This window comes from Lagopus leucura, unplaced genomic scaffold, assembly GCF_019238085.1.
Source record: "Lagopus leucura isolate 7727_CA_CO unplaced genomic scaffold, USGS_WTPT01 Super-Scaffold_100001, whole genome shotgun sequence".
Classification (NCBI taxonomy): domain Eukaryota; kingdom Metazoa; phylum Chordata; class Aves; order Galliformes; family Phasianidae; genus Lagopus; species Lagopus leucura.
The window spans coordinates 32,883,708-32,899,634 of NW_024962262.1; the positions used below are offsets into that span (position 1 = coordinate 32,883,708).

The 15,927-nt window shown below is 35.9% G+C and overlaps 1 protein-coding gene across 1 annotated transcript in view; it reads left to right on the forward strand.

Moving 5' to 3' along the window:
• Window positions 1–15,927, forward strand: part of GPC5 (glypican 5) — a 623,755-nt gene that overhangs the window by 333,896 nt on the left and 273,932 nt on the right. The window contains 1 exon segment of the mRNA XM_042866778.1: window positions 6,256–6,422. Within this exon segment, the coding sequence (XP_042722712.1) occupies window positions 6,256–6,422 (167 nt within the window).

The window sequence follows — 15,927 nt, forward strand, 5'->3', positions numbered from 1 at the left end:
GTCGGGGGAAACTGTTTACAGAGAGAGTGTGAGGTACTGGCACAGGCTGCCGACAGAGGTTGTGGATGCCCTGACCCTGGAGGTGTTCAAGGCCAGATTGGATGGGGCCCTGGGCAGCCTGGTCTATGTTAGTGGCCTTGCATGTGGCAGGGGGGCTGGAGCTTGATGATCCTTGAGGTCCCTTCCGGGCCATTCTCTGTGATTCTGTGATATTCTTCTGGTTTGAAAGAATTCAAAATAATTATGCTTCTAGAAATAATTCTTCTAGATACTATCTGATTAGGTAAATTGGATTAATTGCTGCTCTCCTTTCAGATTTCTTTGATGATTGAGCTTAATTCACATTGACTGCAACAGAGTATCATTAATAAAGATACCTTTTTGAAAAAAAGAATAAAATAAAATTTATTTTTAAAAAAATAGTGATTCCCCTGAAGGTAGATGATATGTAAGATAAGTAGATAAGATACTAGATATTTGTTGAAAAGTAAGCAATATCAAATCCATTGCAACACTATAAACATTAAGATACCTTGTGTTTCAGTGTATATCAATCATGAGAGATATCATCTATAACTTTCTGCAAGAACAGGAAAGTCAATAAGAATCTAGTCTTCCACTAAAACCAGGTTTACTTGGATGGATTCATATGTTTTTGAGAGTCAGAATGGACCATTTTTGTTACCTAGATTGGCTTCTAGCCTTAAACTCGTGAATTAATCTCCGATTCAAGGCTAAAAGGTCTATCTGTGATGTATCTGTGTATGTAAATTTTTTTGAAGAACCTGATGACAGATGTTTATAATTATTTATTTATTTATTTATTTATTTATTTATTTTTTATATAGAACAGTCCTTGCTTGGTTTATTTTTAATGTATGATGTAAATAATGTAGATTTATTTGATTAGATTTGAATGCATAAATCAAAGTCGTTGATTCATTTGCTATTAAGTTATCCGCTAGAATTCAGTTCTATAGCATCTTCCCTGAACAGTGGAAACAAGAACTGGATTTGGGAGTAATATAAAATACCTAATCTGACTAGTATTCCCATTTCTGTCTTCAAATATATCCCATTAAAACATAATCTAGAACACTAGTTTTGATAATTCATAGTCTGGTGGCTATCCAGGACACCCACAATTATTTTACAAAGCAGAATATTTTATCTTCTAATATGCTTGTAATACAATATTTAGACTTGCAAATTTACTTCTGTCTGTATTTTATTATAGCATATGTTTAAAAATTCATTTTATTGCCTGGCTTACCGGCTGAGGTACCTTATAAGACAGTTTGTTGCTTCTCTTTGTCACTTAGTTACGTTGTGTTTAGTTTTTTTTTGTAGAAGAGTTATCTGCTCTGACTGTGCTTTATATGGCTTTCCAGAAATATCACTGAAGAAAATCCTAAATAATCTGGAAAATTTTTCAGTCCCTATAGAATTATACAAGAACCATGCGCTCTTAGTGACAATTTTTCTAATTAGGCTTACACTTGAGTTTTGTATGGAAGCTTCTCTGTATATGCTTTTATAGGTACCGTTTTTTTTTTTTTTCTTACTGTTACATTTTACAGTGCCAAGTCATATATTTACAGAAAACCATATGTACTTTATTACAACAATGTAACTTCTCAAGCAAACTCTTATTTTTTTTCTAAAAGATGAAATTTCACAAAACTTATTAATGCTGATGTATGGTATTAAAATTTTTTCCAGAATTGCTGTTTGTGTCAAAGAAAGCATTTCACTAGATGATCAGTGAAAATCCATAGGGGCTTTAAGCAACTGGGCTGTTAAAGATCTAATTATTAGGCCCAAATTCCAAGTATATAGTAACAAGACTGGAGGTGGATCTTCCCAAGGACAAAATAATTCCCTTGTGCATACATACAATAGCAGTAAGAAAATGAAAATTCTCTGTGAAAATAAATGTCACAAGAAGAAGACATGCTTTTGATGTCAAAATCTTAGTTCAACAAACTTTAACCAAAACTAGGGAAAAGATCCAGCAAATATGGCCTGGAGTAACATATCTACTGCAATCTCAGAACAGTGGCAACACTTCCTTTGCCATGATCAGTCAAACAAATGTTGTCAATGTTGCTGATATTTTCATTGCAATTGAAAGACAATGACAGATGATCAAACCCAAATTAGGCTGTGACAGACATTTGATAGAACAGAAAACCCTCAGACACCCAAAGGAAAGAGATAAGTTTAATCCGCAATACAAAGGGAAGAATATTGTATTAGTTTTCACTTAATAGGGCTAGCAGTATGTAACCAGTAAACTTCATCTTTATGCAGCTGGATGATCTAGTAAGTATATGCAACACAAAATCTCTACTTGTAACCTGTGTTTCTTCTCCTCCCAAACAGTAGATTTATAAGCTTTGTCACACAACAAAGGCATTATAATTGGCTTTTAACTTCATTTCTAATCTGAGTCAAGCTAGCTTTGAAGGAGTATGTGAACTGTATAAAGCTAATAAAGAATTTATATTAGAACTAAGCCATGCTAGGTAGAGAACCACCACTGGGATTTGTAAATTTATATGGAGAGAATATTCCTTCTTGTACAATTAAGAATACAGAAGAGCATAACAAAACCCAAATTAAAAACTAGCTTGTTCACTTTTAGTCCCTACTTATTTAAGTACAGTGAAAAGTTTTAAAAAAGTGGAATATTTTTAATATATCGAACCTACATTTCAAACAATTTAGTGGGAGTTTCTGGATTTTCATATTTCTAATTGTAAGCGAATAATGCATAAGAGTGGAAAATAAAAAATAATAATTATTATTATAATAATAAAAGAGGAATGAGAATGTTACTGTATGGGCTGCAGTTTAGAGAAGTGAAATGTAATGACCTTATTTAGGCAATACTTTCTTGAGATACGGGTGCAGAATGTAAAGAAGGATGTTCTCAGACTGGAAAAAAAAAAAAAAAAAAAAAAAAAAAAAGCAAACATATACATAGCCAGAATTACTGTTGAGATTCAGGGAGAAAAAGAGAGTCTACGCCCTCTGGAAGAAGGGACAGGCTACCTGGGGAGATTACAGAGAAGTAGCTAAGGTATGCAGGGAGGAAGTTAGGAAGGCAAAAGCCCAACTTGAACTCAGGTTGGCCACTGCAGTAAAAGACCATAAAAAATCCTTTTATAAATATATCAATGGCAAAAGAAGAACCAAAGATAATTCTCATCCTATACTTGATGCAGCAGGAAATGTGGCCACTGAGGACAAGGAGAGGGCTGAGGTCCTCAATGCCTTCTTTACATCTGCCTTTAACAGCCAGATCAGTTATCCTCTGGGCTTTTTATGCCCTGATCTGGAAGCTTGGGACGCTGCTCAGAATATGCCCCAGCGATTCAGGTGGAGACAGTCAGAGAGCTTCTCCTCCGTCTGGACTGTCACAAGTCCATGGGTTACCCGGATGGGCTGCGCCCTTGGGTGCTGAGGGAGTTGGTGGGATGATTGCTGAACCACTCTCAACCATCTATCAGCCCTCCTGGTCAACTGGTGAGGTCCCAGAGGATTGGAGGCTTGCTGATGTGACTCCCATCTTCAAGAAGGGCCATCAGGAGGATCCAAGGAACTACAGGCCTGTTAGCCTGACCTCAGTACGAGGGAAAGTTATGGAGTAAATCATTTTGGAAGAAATCACACAGCTTGTGCATGGTGTCCAGGGGATCAGGCCCGGCCAGCACAGGTTCGTGAAAGGCAGGTCGTGCTTGACCAACCTCATCTCCTTCTACGACTGCAATACCAGACTGGTAGATGAGGGAAGGGCTGTTGATGTAGTCTTCCTAGACTTCAGCAAAGCCTTTGACATGGTCCCTCACAGGATTCTTCTGGGGAAACTGGCTGCCAGTGGCCTGGACAAGTATACACTTCTTTGGGTAAGGAACTGGCTGGAGGGCGGTGTCCCCAGTGGGCAGTGGTGAATGGAGTTAAGTCCAATTGGCGACCCATTTCAAGTGGTGTCCCCCAGGGGTCGGTACTGGGGCCGATCTTGTTTAATATCTTGATTGATGACCTAGATGAGGGGATTGAGGGCACCCTCAATAAGTTTGCAGATGACACCAAATTGGGAGATAGTGTCAATCTGCCTGAGCAGAGGGAGGGCCTTCTGAGGGATCTAGATAAGCTGGATCGCTGGACTGAGGTGAATGGGATGAGGTTCAACAAGGCCAAGTGTCGGGTTCTGCACTTTGGGTGCAAGAACCCTATGCAGCGTTACAGGCTTGGGGATGAGTGGCTGGATGATTGTGAAGAAGAGAAGGACCTGGGGGTGTTGGTTGATGCTTGGTTGAACATGAACCAACAGTGTGCCCAGGTGGCCAAGAGGGCCAAGGGCATCCTGGCCTGCATTAGAAATAGTGTGGCCAGCAGGAGCAGGGAGGTGATCATCCCTCTGTACTCAGCACTGGTGAGGCCGCACCTCGAGTACTGTGTTCAGTTTTGGGCCCCTCACTGCAGGAAAGATGCTGAGGTCCTGGAGCGTGTCCAGAGAAGGGCAACGAAAGTGGTGAGGGGTCTGGAGCACAAGTCTTACGAGGAGCGGCTAAGGGAGCTGGGATTGTTCAGTCTGGAGTAGAGGAGGCTCAGGGGAGACCTCATTGCACTCTACAACTTTCTGAAGGGAGGTTGTGGTGAAGAGGGATTTGGCCTCTTCTCCCAAGCAACGAGAAGGACACGGGGCAACGACCACAAATTGTATCAGAGGAGGTTTAGATTAGACATAAGGAAGAACTATTTCTCTCAGAGAGTGGTCAGGCACTGGATTGGCTGCCCAAGGAGGTGGTGGAGTTGCCGTCCCTGGCAGTGTTCAAAAGGCGTCTGGACGACGTGCTGCGTGATATGGTTTAGTGCTTGTGGTGGCAATGGTGATGAGGAGAAGGTTGGACTAGATGATCCTACATGTCATTTCCAACCTTGTGATTCTGTGATTTGGTGGATAAGGAATTGGTTGGAAGGCAATAGACAGAGTTGTGTTGAATGGCACTATGTCCAGGTGGAGGCCAGTGCTGAGTGGCATCCCACAGAGGTCTATCTTGGGACCGGTGCTCTTCAACATCTTTATCAATGACTTCAATGATGGGCACAAGTGCACCCTCAGAAAGTTTGCCAATGACACCAAGCTGAGCAGTGCTGTTGATGGATTAGAAGGAAGGGAAACCATCCAGAGGGACCTTGACAAACTCAAAAGGTGGGCTCATGTGAACCTCATGGGTTTCAACATAGAGAAGTACGAGGTTTCCAATTGGGTCAGAGTAATAAGTAAGACAATATGTATGCTTAATATTTAAAAATCTGTGTGGCATTTGTACATTTGATAATGGAAAACAAGTGAATATTATTCAAATTATTGCTCAGTTCTGCTTAACAGAAAGAAGTGAGTCAAACTTTGAAATCTATGCTTCTGACCTCCTGTATTGTAGACCATTATTGACCATGCTTATACTAAAAACAAGAAGGAACATAAGAACAAGTTTGTCTACTGGATCCAAAGTATTTACACTGCCCAACACAGTGTCAGCTATCTGATTTATTTTGGGTCACCCTTGTTAGCTCTACTAAAAAGATGCCTAAATGTGATCTGGGAAACAGTTATCTCCAGGACAATAATGTTTCCCAGTGGTACTGGCTTGGTCTGCTGTTCCCTGGTCAAATATTTGATATTGTCCCAGCACATCTATTTCATTCAGTTTATACCAGATTCCTATGTAACACACTGAATACATACAACCTGGATGTTTTGTATGTAACAGATATACAGCAATATATGAAGCACAGCTCTTCTATTAGTTCAGATATTCTGAACTGAAAAAACTGAAAATATAATAATTGTATCTTAAGTCACCACATAGGTCTGGAATAGATGCAGGGCAAGTTGCTGTGTAGCATGGATTCTGTCTCTCTCCTCGAAAAAATTCCAGTCTGAAAGTGTGAGGGACAAGTGGCTTGCCTCTGGGCTAGGGTTTAATGACCAATCTCTTATTTAGCAGTACAGAAGAAGTACAAATAGAAACATTGCATATGTTTTTAAATAAAAAATGAAGAATGAGCATCTTTAAATATGACTGTAAACCAGAGGGGGAAAAAGTCAGAATTATCTTTCTGTGGATTCTGGATTTTTCTTTTAAAATCAAAACAATATTAGGTAGAGAGATAAGAAATCTTGGATGTTCTTCGAAGTTCTTCATCTGCACTACTAACTTGCATGCCATGTCTTGTCTTTAGCTGTTGCGGGGCAAATCATTTCGTAAATATGATAACTGGGATCTACGGCAAACAGGCAGTGGTGGAAGTGTGGAAGAACAAATCAGTGGAGATTGTGATGATGAAGATGGTTGTGGAGGATCAGGAAGCGAAGAAGTAAAAAGAGTCCTGAAAATTACAGAATGTAAGTCCATGATTCCATTTCATACATTCAAAGAGTGAAATATCATATGTTCCACTAAGAAACACCACTGAATTATCTTGGAAAAGATACGGAGAAGTCTACATAATGTTTCCAAGGTATACTGGAATAGGACTGTAATTATAAGACTTCTGTGAGGATGGTATGAAGATAAGTATCAGTTTCATCACAGCATATGTTAGTGCATAGACCTCATTACATTATTTTAGTCTATTAATAAGTCTTATAATAATATTCCCCTCTGACCTACTGATTTAACACGAGGGGTAATACTTGGCAGTCTACCACAGAAGTTGTTTCTAATAATTAATGGAACTAATATAAAGGAACTAAGCTGAAAGTTAGGATTTTGCTGTGGTAGATGTATTTTGTAGAGAACTACCTGAGTCAAACTTTTCAATATTTATAGTTTTACATTAAGAGCGAGAATGAAAACATAAGATGATAAATATCATCAGTATTTAAACTGGTGGAGTTTTCTTAGTTTCATATGACTGGTATTAAGTCCAAGCTAAGTCAGATCATGAACTCCTGGCTGCATATGTTACTTACTGCATTCTTTGTTCTTTGTGATGCATGACTGAACGTCAGGCATAGCCAACAGGTTGACTTGAGTATGGTTATCCTCAGTGATGGTTTGTTAGTTCTGATGGTTTTTGTCCATCATAATATTAGTTTGTTCTGTTTTTTGTTTTTGTTTTTGTTTTTTTAATAGTCAGAAATATCTAACTATTATATTTAGTTATGGTTAGTATTTGATCTCATTAGTAATGGAAGACCAATGAAACTGAATTTCTGGTTCAGTAATTATGTTGGGAATTCTGAATGTACTGATATACAGAAAAAAAAAAAGACATATTTGCATTGTGAATAAGATGAAGGTATTAGATTTGTTCAAATAAAAACTTTCATGAGCTGCAGATATTACTTTGCTTCTCCTGGTGCATGGCAGACCTTTGTTAATTTTTCAAATTACGGGATGCTTCTGTCCATTGTGCAACACTAGTTTATCAGTCTAACATATATATAACCGTATTTTTGAAGTGAAAAGCAGAATACTGTTGCAGTAATCTCAGACAGGTAAAAACACAATGGGCTGAATTGGACAGTGCTCACATAGCAATTTAGAAATCCTAATGAGAAAAATCAAGTTAGAAATAATATGTAATTGTCATGGAGTTGACTAGATCAATCTATGTCCGTGACAGGGGCGACAGGCCTCTGGCCTTCCCCCCACACCCCAGTCCCACAAATAAGTAGGAAGGAAGGAAGGGAGGAAAAGAACAGCGGCAACAATCTATGGAGGAAAACTTATTTTACTATAATATCAGAATTCAAGATAACACAATATATGCAATTTAATTGAAATTGAGATTAATAAATCAGACAAGATGAGAGAGTTCCTGGGACCGATTCAAACCTGAAAAGCTTGGAACGGCTAGGAAAGCACCCTCCAGCACCCACTGCAAGGCAGCAAGATTGCTCCCCCCTCACCCAGAAGGGCCAGATCCCGTGACTTCTGTAATGCACAGGGATAGGTACCTGGAATTGGGGCAGTGACACTTTAATGCCCCGTACACTACATGATGTTTTGATGTGGAATACTGAAACCCAAAACCAAAAAAAAACATAGTACCATGACAGTAATATTCATTATGGAAACGAGAAGTTTACTTTACCTTTACTTTACCTTTAATCTTTTGATAGATGCAGGCATATAGATGGTGTTATCTTTTCCTTACCAAAAATTATTTTCACAGTCTTTCAATTCCTATCAATTTTTCATAATCAGTCAGGAAAGGAAGGGAGAGTACTGCCTATTCTGTATTACACTACAGTTTGGGGCTCCTATCTTAAGCCACATCTCTTTTTTTTATATATATTCCAGAGAATTTCACTAAGGTTATCCTGTTTTCAAGAAGTTCATGATCTAAATTAATAAACAAAATAAATAAGTTGATAAAGTAGATAAATATCCATACTAAACACATTGCTTTGCATTAAAAAAAAAAAAAAAAAAAAAAAAAAAAAAAAAAAGTATATATATCTTTTCTAGTTCTTCGTCATTGTCTTCCGAACATGTGTATAGTCCTCAGACCTAGAAGTAACAGAGAGGAAGGAAAGATACGTTTTTGCCAAGGTATAACTCAAGCAATTTTATTTGAACACATTGCTACTGAAGTTGAAGACAAATTGTTCCTCCACTCAGTGTTACAGATACAGGAAGTGTTTTCACTTAGCATTGGAGACTGACTAATGTGTGTGATAGGCTTTAGACTCTGGGAGGCCAGTGGAGAGAATTGTTATTTATGACTCAGAAATGATAACCCTAGCATTATACTGGTGCTTAAAATATGTTGTATTCTTAAGAATTCCAGTTTTCATATTGAATAGTCAATTATTCTATTACATGTATTATTTCAGAGCCCTACAGTTTTACTGACTGCCCTTTTTACGTTGCTTTAAAACACAGCAAATTGCTTCAGTCTTTTGGAGGAGTGGTACTACAAAAGATAGTATACTCTAACTGTATAAAATAAATACTAGAATAAAGTCTTAACACTTTGTGATTTTTATTCTACTCTAACAAAGAAGTCTTTACAGGACAATTTAATGTGTCATAATGAATTACCTCCACAAACAATAAAACAAAACAAACAAACAAACAAACAAACAAAACAAACAAAAAGAAGAATTCAAGATGTAATAGCAAGAAATACTTATCTAGCTGTGTGAGGAAAAGAGGAAAAGCTAATCCTGCTATCACTCTGCTGAGATACTCATTGCCTTTTATCAAAATTCTCATAAGACCATTAATTTTCTGAAAATTTCTGTGCTACAGGTTTGCCTTTCTTCTTTTCTCATTTTAACATTCAGTGTAGCTATTTCTTTACTATATGTCCTATTTCAAGGCTAATATTTTTAAAATTACCTAGAGGGTCTTTACACAAGCAAATCTTGACTCTTCCTGTATTTGATTTTTCGCTTACCAGACATTTTCTCTGTCTGAAGAAAAAAAACTCAAAAATACTTGAGTTTACGATTAGTTAATCTATGGATTATTATTTTCCTATTAAGATTATGCAATAGCATGGAAAAAATTGGAAAAGGCTTTATATTGTGACTTCCATATGAGAAGAGAGTATGATGATTCACATAACCCAGTCAATATCTTCTATCTGATTTTATTCTTCATTGTGTACTCCCAGACATCTTTTCTTATCTTTCTGTTCTTTCACTCACTTTGGCATGGTTGTTTTTCTTGCCTTGCCTTTCCTTCTCTATTTTAAAAGCATCCTTTGTAATAAGCATCATTTATCCCCATCTCCAAAGCTGCTTAAAACTACCATACATGAGAAACTTTACTCAGCTTCTCTTTGTTTGAGGAGAGCAAACTTCATTAACTATACTATTTGAAATTCTATAGAGACTTTTCCATTTTGCTTTTCACTGCTCTAAGCCTTGCCAGGGCAGTTCACAATCCTTTCCAAAATTAGAAAAAAAACAGTAATAACAGTTTAGCAACAACAAATTGTGAGAATGGGTAGAACTGGAAGAACATGTAATAGCAGCAATGATCATAGTATCTCTCATTTGTACAGCTGCTTTCTCTCCATTGCTTTATCAGCCTTTCCTGTCCTAAAAGTATAGGAAATTAACAGTTAATGTTTATTGAACAAAATAACTAGACTGAGTACAAATCTTAGCTACACTATAACACATGATTTTGTTGAGGTAGTGTTCATTCTAAGTCCTTGACTGAGGCACCAGAAAAGACTATTTTAGGCAGCAAAGGTAAATGTGACGAAATGACTGCATTTATCGTGATCTGTGCTTATTATAAATCATCAGTCATTAGGTAGGTAGGATTTAAATAAATCATCACTAAACTAGGTTGAGATAGATTCACTGTATAATTTGAATACAAAGAAAAGATTTGCAGCCTGAAGTAGAGATGTACTACCCCACAGAGTGTTAAACATGAAGTAAAAACTCTGGATTAAATATCTAATGTGTATTCTAACTTTAATATTAAAACATAATCAAATAATCTATATTTTGATGCATTTGATTGCAGATTTAAGAATATATGTATGCAAAGTAAACATTGCGATCAACATTAGCTGTTTTAATGACATGACTGCTGGAAAGTGGCAGTCTATAAGACTGGAAGATTCAAAATGATGTCAAGTAACATAGACGCTTCTGTATTCCCTGGTCAGTCTGTTTTGCTATTTCTACTCATTTACACCAACCTCAGCTCCAGAAGTAGAGCAGTATTGTGGTCAAATGGTCATTATGTGGTCATTATGGATGTGGTGTAACGAAGAACTCCTCAGTAGATTTCTGCCATCTCCAATTGGCTTAGGGTTCAAAGATTTATAACTAGTGGTACCCACCAGATAGTGAAAGCAATAAAATCTCTGCTATGATGTTTACCTTTTGCTATATTGTTTTAAAGTTTAATGTGCATTTGATATTACCTCAGTAAAGAAAAAGATCTCTTATGTCTAAATAGAATTTGAGGTTTTATTTTGTTTGTACACAGTAGTATTCCTAATACCCTGTTTTTAGTGCGCTCTTATTCATATTTCTTCGGAAGGACTGCATCACTTCACTACTTATGTTTGCTCTCAATTTTATTTAAAAATAGTACAAAAAATAGAAGCTCTTTCTGTGGACTCAAAACTTGATCTAAATGTTGCCATAAGTTTTCTCTCTTGTGTTTATGTTCAGATATCATGTTGTGTTTTGTGTAATGATATAATTAACAGTTTCTTATTTAGCTAGAATAACTATATGTAACAGTGGCTCTTGTTTTAATTGAATTGAACTGAGATAAATTTTAAACTTATGGAATTCTTCCCAGATTGACTTTGTGTATTCCCTGTCTAAAAATTCTGTCAAAAGTTGGTGAGTTGTCTTTGAGACGACATAGAAAAGACAATGGTGAAGGAGGAGCGGAAAAATGAGGAAGGTTGCAGACAAATCCACTCAATTTTGAAATGCAGTAGGGTGCATTGCTGCACTATAACACTTTCTGCACCAATTCCAGAGAAATTTCACACAGGAAATGCTCATGTAAATGGACTACCATTCATAACAAATTTTATAGTTTACAGTGGGAGACTTAGCATGTTAGTCATGGTCAGGTCTGTTCTGAGCAGGGACTGTATCTGTAATTGCCTTTCTGGTCCTCTGTAATTGCTTCTTGGCCTAAATTTAGGTGAAACAGTCAAACAGTATATTACGAATATTATATTACATATTACGAGTATGTAACTCGTGAGGCCTCCACTCATTCTACTCTGTTTTGGGCTGAACAAAAAAAGGGACCTCAGCTGCTCTTCATACATTTTGTCCTCTGTAATCTTTCACATGTTTGCTACCCGCCTTTGGATGCGTAATTCTAGGTATTTCTTATACGGTGGTGCCCAAAACTGTGCTCAGTACTTCAGGTGAGGTTGCACCAGCAGACAGTAGATTGGGAGCGGGAAATGTTATCATGTGATCTTCCCAAAGGATAATATAAACATAGGGGTCATACATTTTAGTAAAATAAGATGCATGGAAGTTACCTTCTAATTAATTTCAGTTTCCTGTCATTATTTGAAATGCAATTGCTTTTTCTTTTTTTTTTTTCTCTCAATAGTTTCTGTCATCTTACAATCAGCAGTTATTGCGCAAACATGAAGGACTGTTGGAAGTCTGTGCATAAAGGAGTCCACAAGTGAGTTTTTGTTGTTGAAATCATTTGAACTTGAGTATCACTGTGCTTCTGTTTATGCTTCAAATAATTTATATTTTTATGTATTTCTCTGCAAGCACTTTATCATACATACAAAAATATCTTTGAACTTTGTATGTGTTGACAATATATATCTTCTTGCTGATAGAGAATACTGATTTGTTGAAACATAGATCTTCCACAGGAAAGTACTTATTACAATAATTTTTTATCTTCAAAATATTTCCAGTTATTTTCCAAAAAGACAAGAGAGAGAAGAGCTCAGAATTATAACAGTTTTCCTTTAGGAATGAAGGGTGGGATAACCAGAGCATCCCAGTTAATATTAAACTATGTAGACTTCATTGATGTATTTGTATGTGATATGTTCATAGTAGTTTAATTTACTAATCCAATCCCATAAAATGAGCCAGTAGAAAACAGAGGAAAAGCAGGAACCTGTGCTGAAGTACGTTGCCTCCCATCTTTACTTGTAAGTCTTTCTTTTTGGCCCAGTGATTCCTCAGTTATTTGGATAGATGAGGAAAAATACAATGGTGATAATAATCAGGCTAAGCTTTTAGTGCTGTAGTTAAAATTATTAATTTAGTATACGGGGAAAAAGAGAATAGTTATTTCACTAGAGTCTGATGGGAATTCATGCCTTCGTTTTCATGAAAAAAAAAAAAAACTTTTTAAAGCTTTTTATTTCTTTCCAATAATGGATAAGAGCTTTGAAAATTTCATCAAAGGAAATTAATTTTTTTTCCCAACTCAAAGAAACGTGCATAATGATGTATATTTTCACCATAAAAAATGTTAACAATTACTAATCTCTGCATTAAATTATGTATTATTTGTTTTTTGTATCTGTCAGAGATATGCAAAAAGAGATCAAAATATAATGCTTCTTTATGCAAATGTTGACCACTTGCAAAATACAATGGTATTAAGACTAATTCATATTATATTTTAAATGAGTTATGATCAAGTTCTCTCTGAAGTCGTAAGAATTATTTCAGAGACTTCATAGTGGCTTGAATTTTCCTAAGAAAACATGTAATTCATTTAGAAAGAGTTAAAAAATTCTAATTATATTTCAGTGTGTTGGTATTTGTTATTATGTGTAACATGTTGTTTGAAATGCACCTTAATAATAATGTTTTAGTATCTGTATAATAACGTGTTAGGGATCTGAAAAGAAAAGTTTTTATATGTCTCGTATTACCATATTCAAAACAGTTTGCTGTTCTATCAGGTTCTTCCACAAATTAAGCATAACATAATTTCTATTGTTTTCCCCTATATAAAATAAAAATAAGCAAGAAATTTCACATAAAAGTGTGTACCTTCCAAGCAATTGCGTTTAAAAGAACCCCTTTTTCTGAGTGGCGATTCCTAACTCTCAAAAGGCTATGAGTTTTTGCTACGGTTATATATCCAAAAGTATTTTTTTAAAAACAGAACTTCAGAAGAGTTAGACTTATCTATTCTATCTTAAGTGTGATTTTATTACCTTAAAGAAATCTTTCTTTAATTCAGAATTTTGAATTTTAGCTTTAAAGACTGTCAAAAGGATACTCATTTTTAACCTCTGATTCATGACTGGAGAGGCTGGATAAGTTTTGCCCAATGTCTACAAACAAATGAATCCCCACAAAATGAATTAGAAAAAAAAAAAGCAACAAAACAAAGCAAAACAAAACAAAAAGACAAGTGCTACACAATTTGCATTAGATTTCTCATGGTTTTTTGTGATAGCCTTTATGACTCTTTTACTCTACTGTTGTATTTCTACTCTACTGACATAAAAACTCAAAGAAAGTGTTCAAAAAAAAATTTTTTTGTTTGGTAGAAATTGACTCTTTTTATTAATTTGATTGACAGAAAATGAATATCTACCCTCTGCAAAGTTTGAAAGGATCACAGTTTTCCAGTTACATTTCCCTCATCTGAACAGTTAGCTACTTTAATGTACATTGAGAGTACATTCTGGTTATAACATCACAGTCATTAATGCAACATAAAACAAAGGTGCTACTTGTAAGCACAGACTATAATATCCGTAAAATAGCATTCACACTGTTTGATAAGAGTAATTTGTTATCCACCGATGCCAAGAATGGTTACTGGTGCAAAAGGATTAAAGACTGTATGTGAATCCCATGTTATATTTGGTGTCATGGTTTTATGATTTTTGTTTATTGGTATTCCACATCATAATATCATGTAGGGCACTGGGAGTTAAACTGTTAATGCTCCAGTTCCGGGCACCTGTCTGGAAGACAAGAATGACATACTCCGGGGGCTTTGCGATCTCTGATATATCTCTGAGGAGATATAACCCCTGGCAAGGTCACCTGATGTGCTCTTCTTCATTAGGCTCTTCTCCCTGCTCCTCAACTGGACTGTGCATCTCGTCTCAGTGTTACAGTGAGGCCTATCCACCTTTTGGACACTCTCTCTCATTATATTTGATTTATTAGGTTTAATTCTAATTATATTGTATTATAGTGTGTTATCTGGTATTCCATATTTTACTAAATATGGCTTTGTCTCAGATTTTGGCCACTGTTTTTACTGTTTTTAATGATTTTGGGGTCCCCTGTTTCCTTTTTCCAGAGGCACGGATTTTTGTGAAATCCCTTCGCCCCGCTAGTCACAGAACAGGGCTGAACCAGCCCATAAACTGTTAACATTTGGTTAGCAAACTATTTTAGTTTTTAACCTCTTTTAGTCTTACCAGTTTCTCTTTCTAGATTTTAAACTGAGAAAAACAAAGGAATGATTTCACTGAATTAAAAAAAGATGTTTAAAACATTTTTTATATGCTTAAAAATCTTCTTTCTCAAAACTGATTTACATCTATCTTTTAATCTGTTTTCTTTTAGCAAGTTGTAACCATGATAAATGTCACATTTCTGTATACCCAAAGGTAATTTATAATGAAAGGAGTATCTCTGCCTAGCATGGGTGCCTCTCATCTTTAATATATATATATATATATTTAAATCAAGGACATTATCTTTTGAGAGTTTTCTCTGTAACCTGTGTGCAAAATTAATTTATTATTTCTGCCTTCAACTTTTAATAATTGCAACTACAGTGCCTTGAATAATCATTTTTTACACAGGAGAGAATTTCTTGATTGTTTGGTTTTTGTTGTTGTTTGTTTGTTTATTCATATTATTATTATTTCCTAGAAATAATATATAGGAGAGCCAGGAATAAGCAAGACCTAGTTCTCCAAATTTGCAAAAAGTTTGTTATTATCAAGCAAAAAAATTTGCAGGCTTTCCCAAGAAGCATGAATCTACTCTAAAATACTCGTGACCTACATTCTCTCAAGCAGTGTATCTGCAGAGCAGCACCTAAAATTCCCGTCTCTTGTTCTTCTAAAGGGAAATGGCTAGCAGTCTATATATTTCAAACTGGGCCTACAAACTTGTTGTCTATTTGCTAGAATCAGACTGCAGGTAGGCATGAATACTCTTTTTTATGTTCTGGGAATAAATGCAGGGAGAAAATGTACTCTGATCCCTGATCTTTTTGAAAGGATTCCCCTCTAAATCAGACACCTAACTGTAGCCTAGAAATACTCTAAATCTTGCAGAACATTGCAGGGGCCTGTTTCGGTACATGCCGAGTAGCTCACTGGCTTATTTTAACTATATTAATTGTGTCTTTAGCAACAACAGTTAGTTCACAGGAAAACCTGTATACTACTACATTTAGATAACTGAATATAAATGTAAGTCCTACT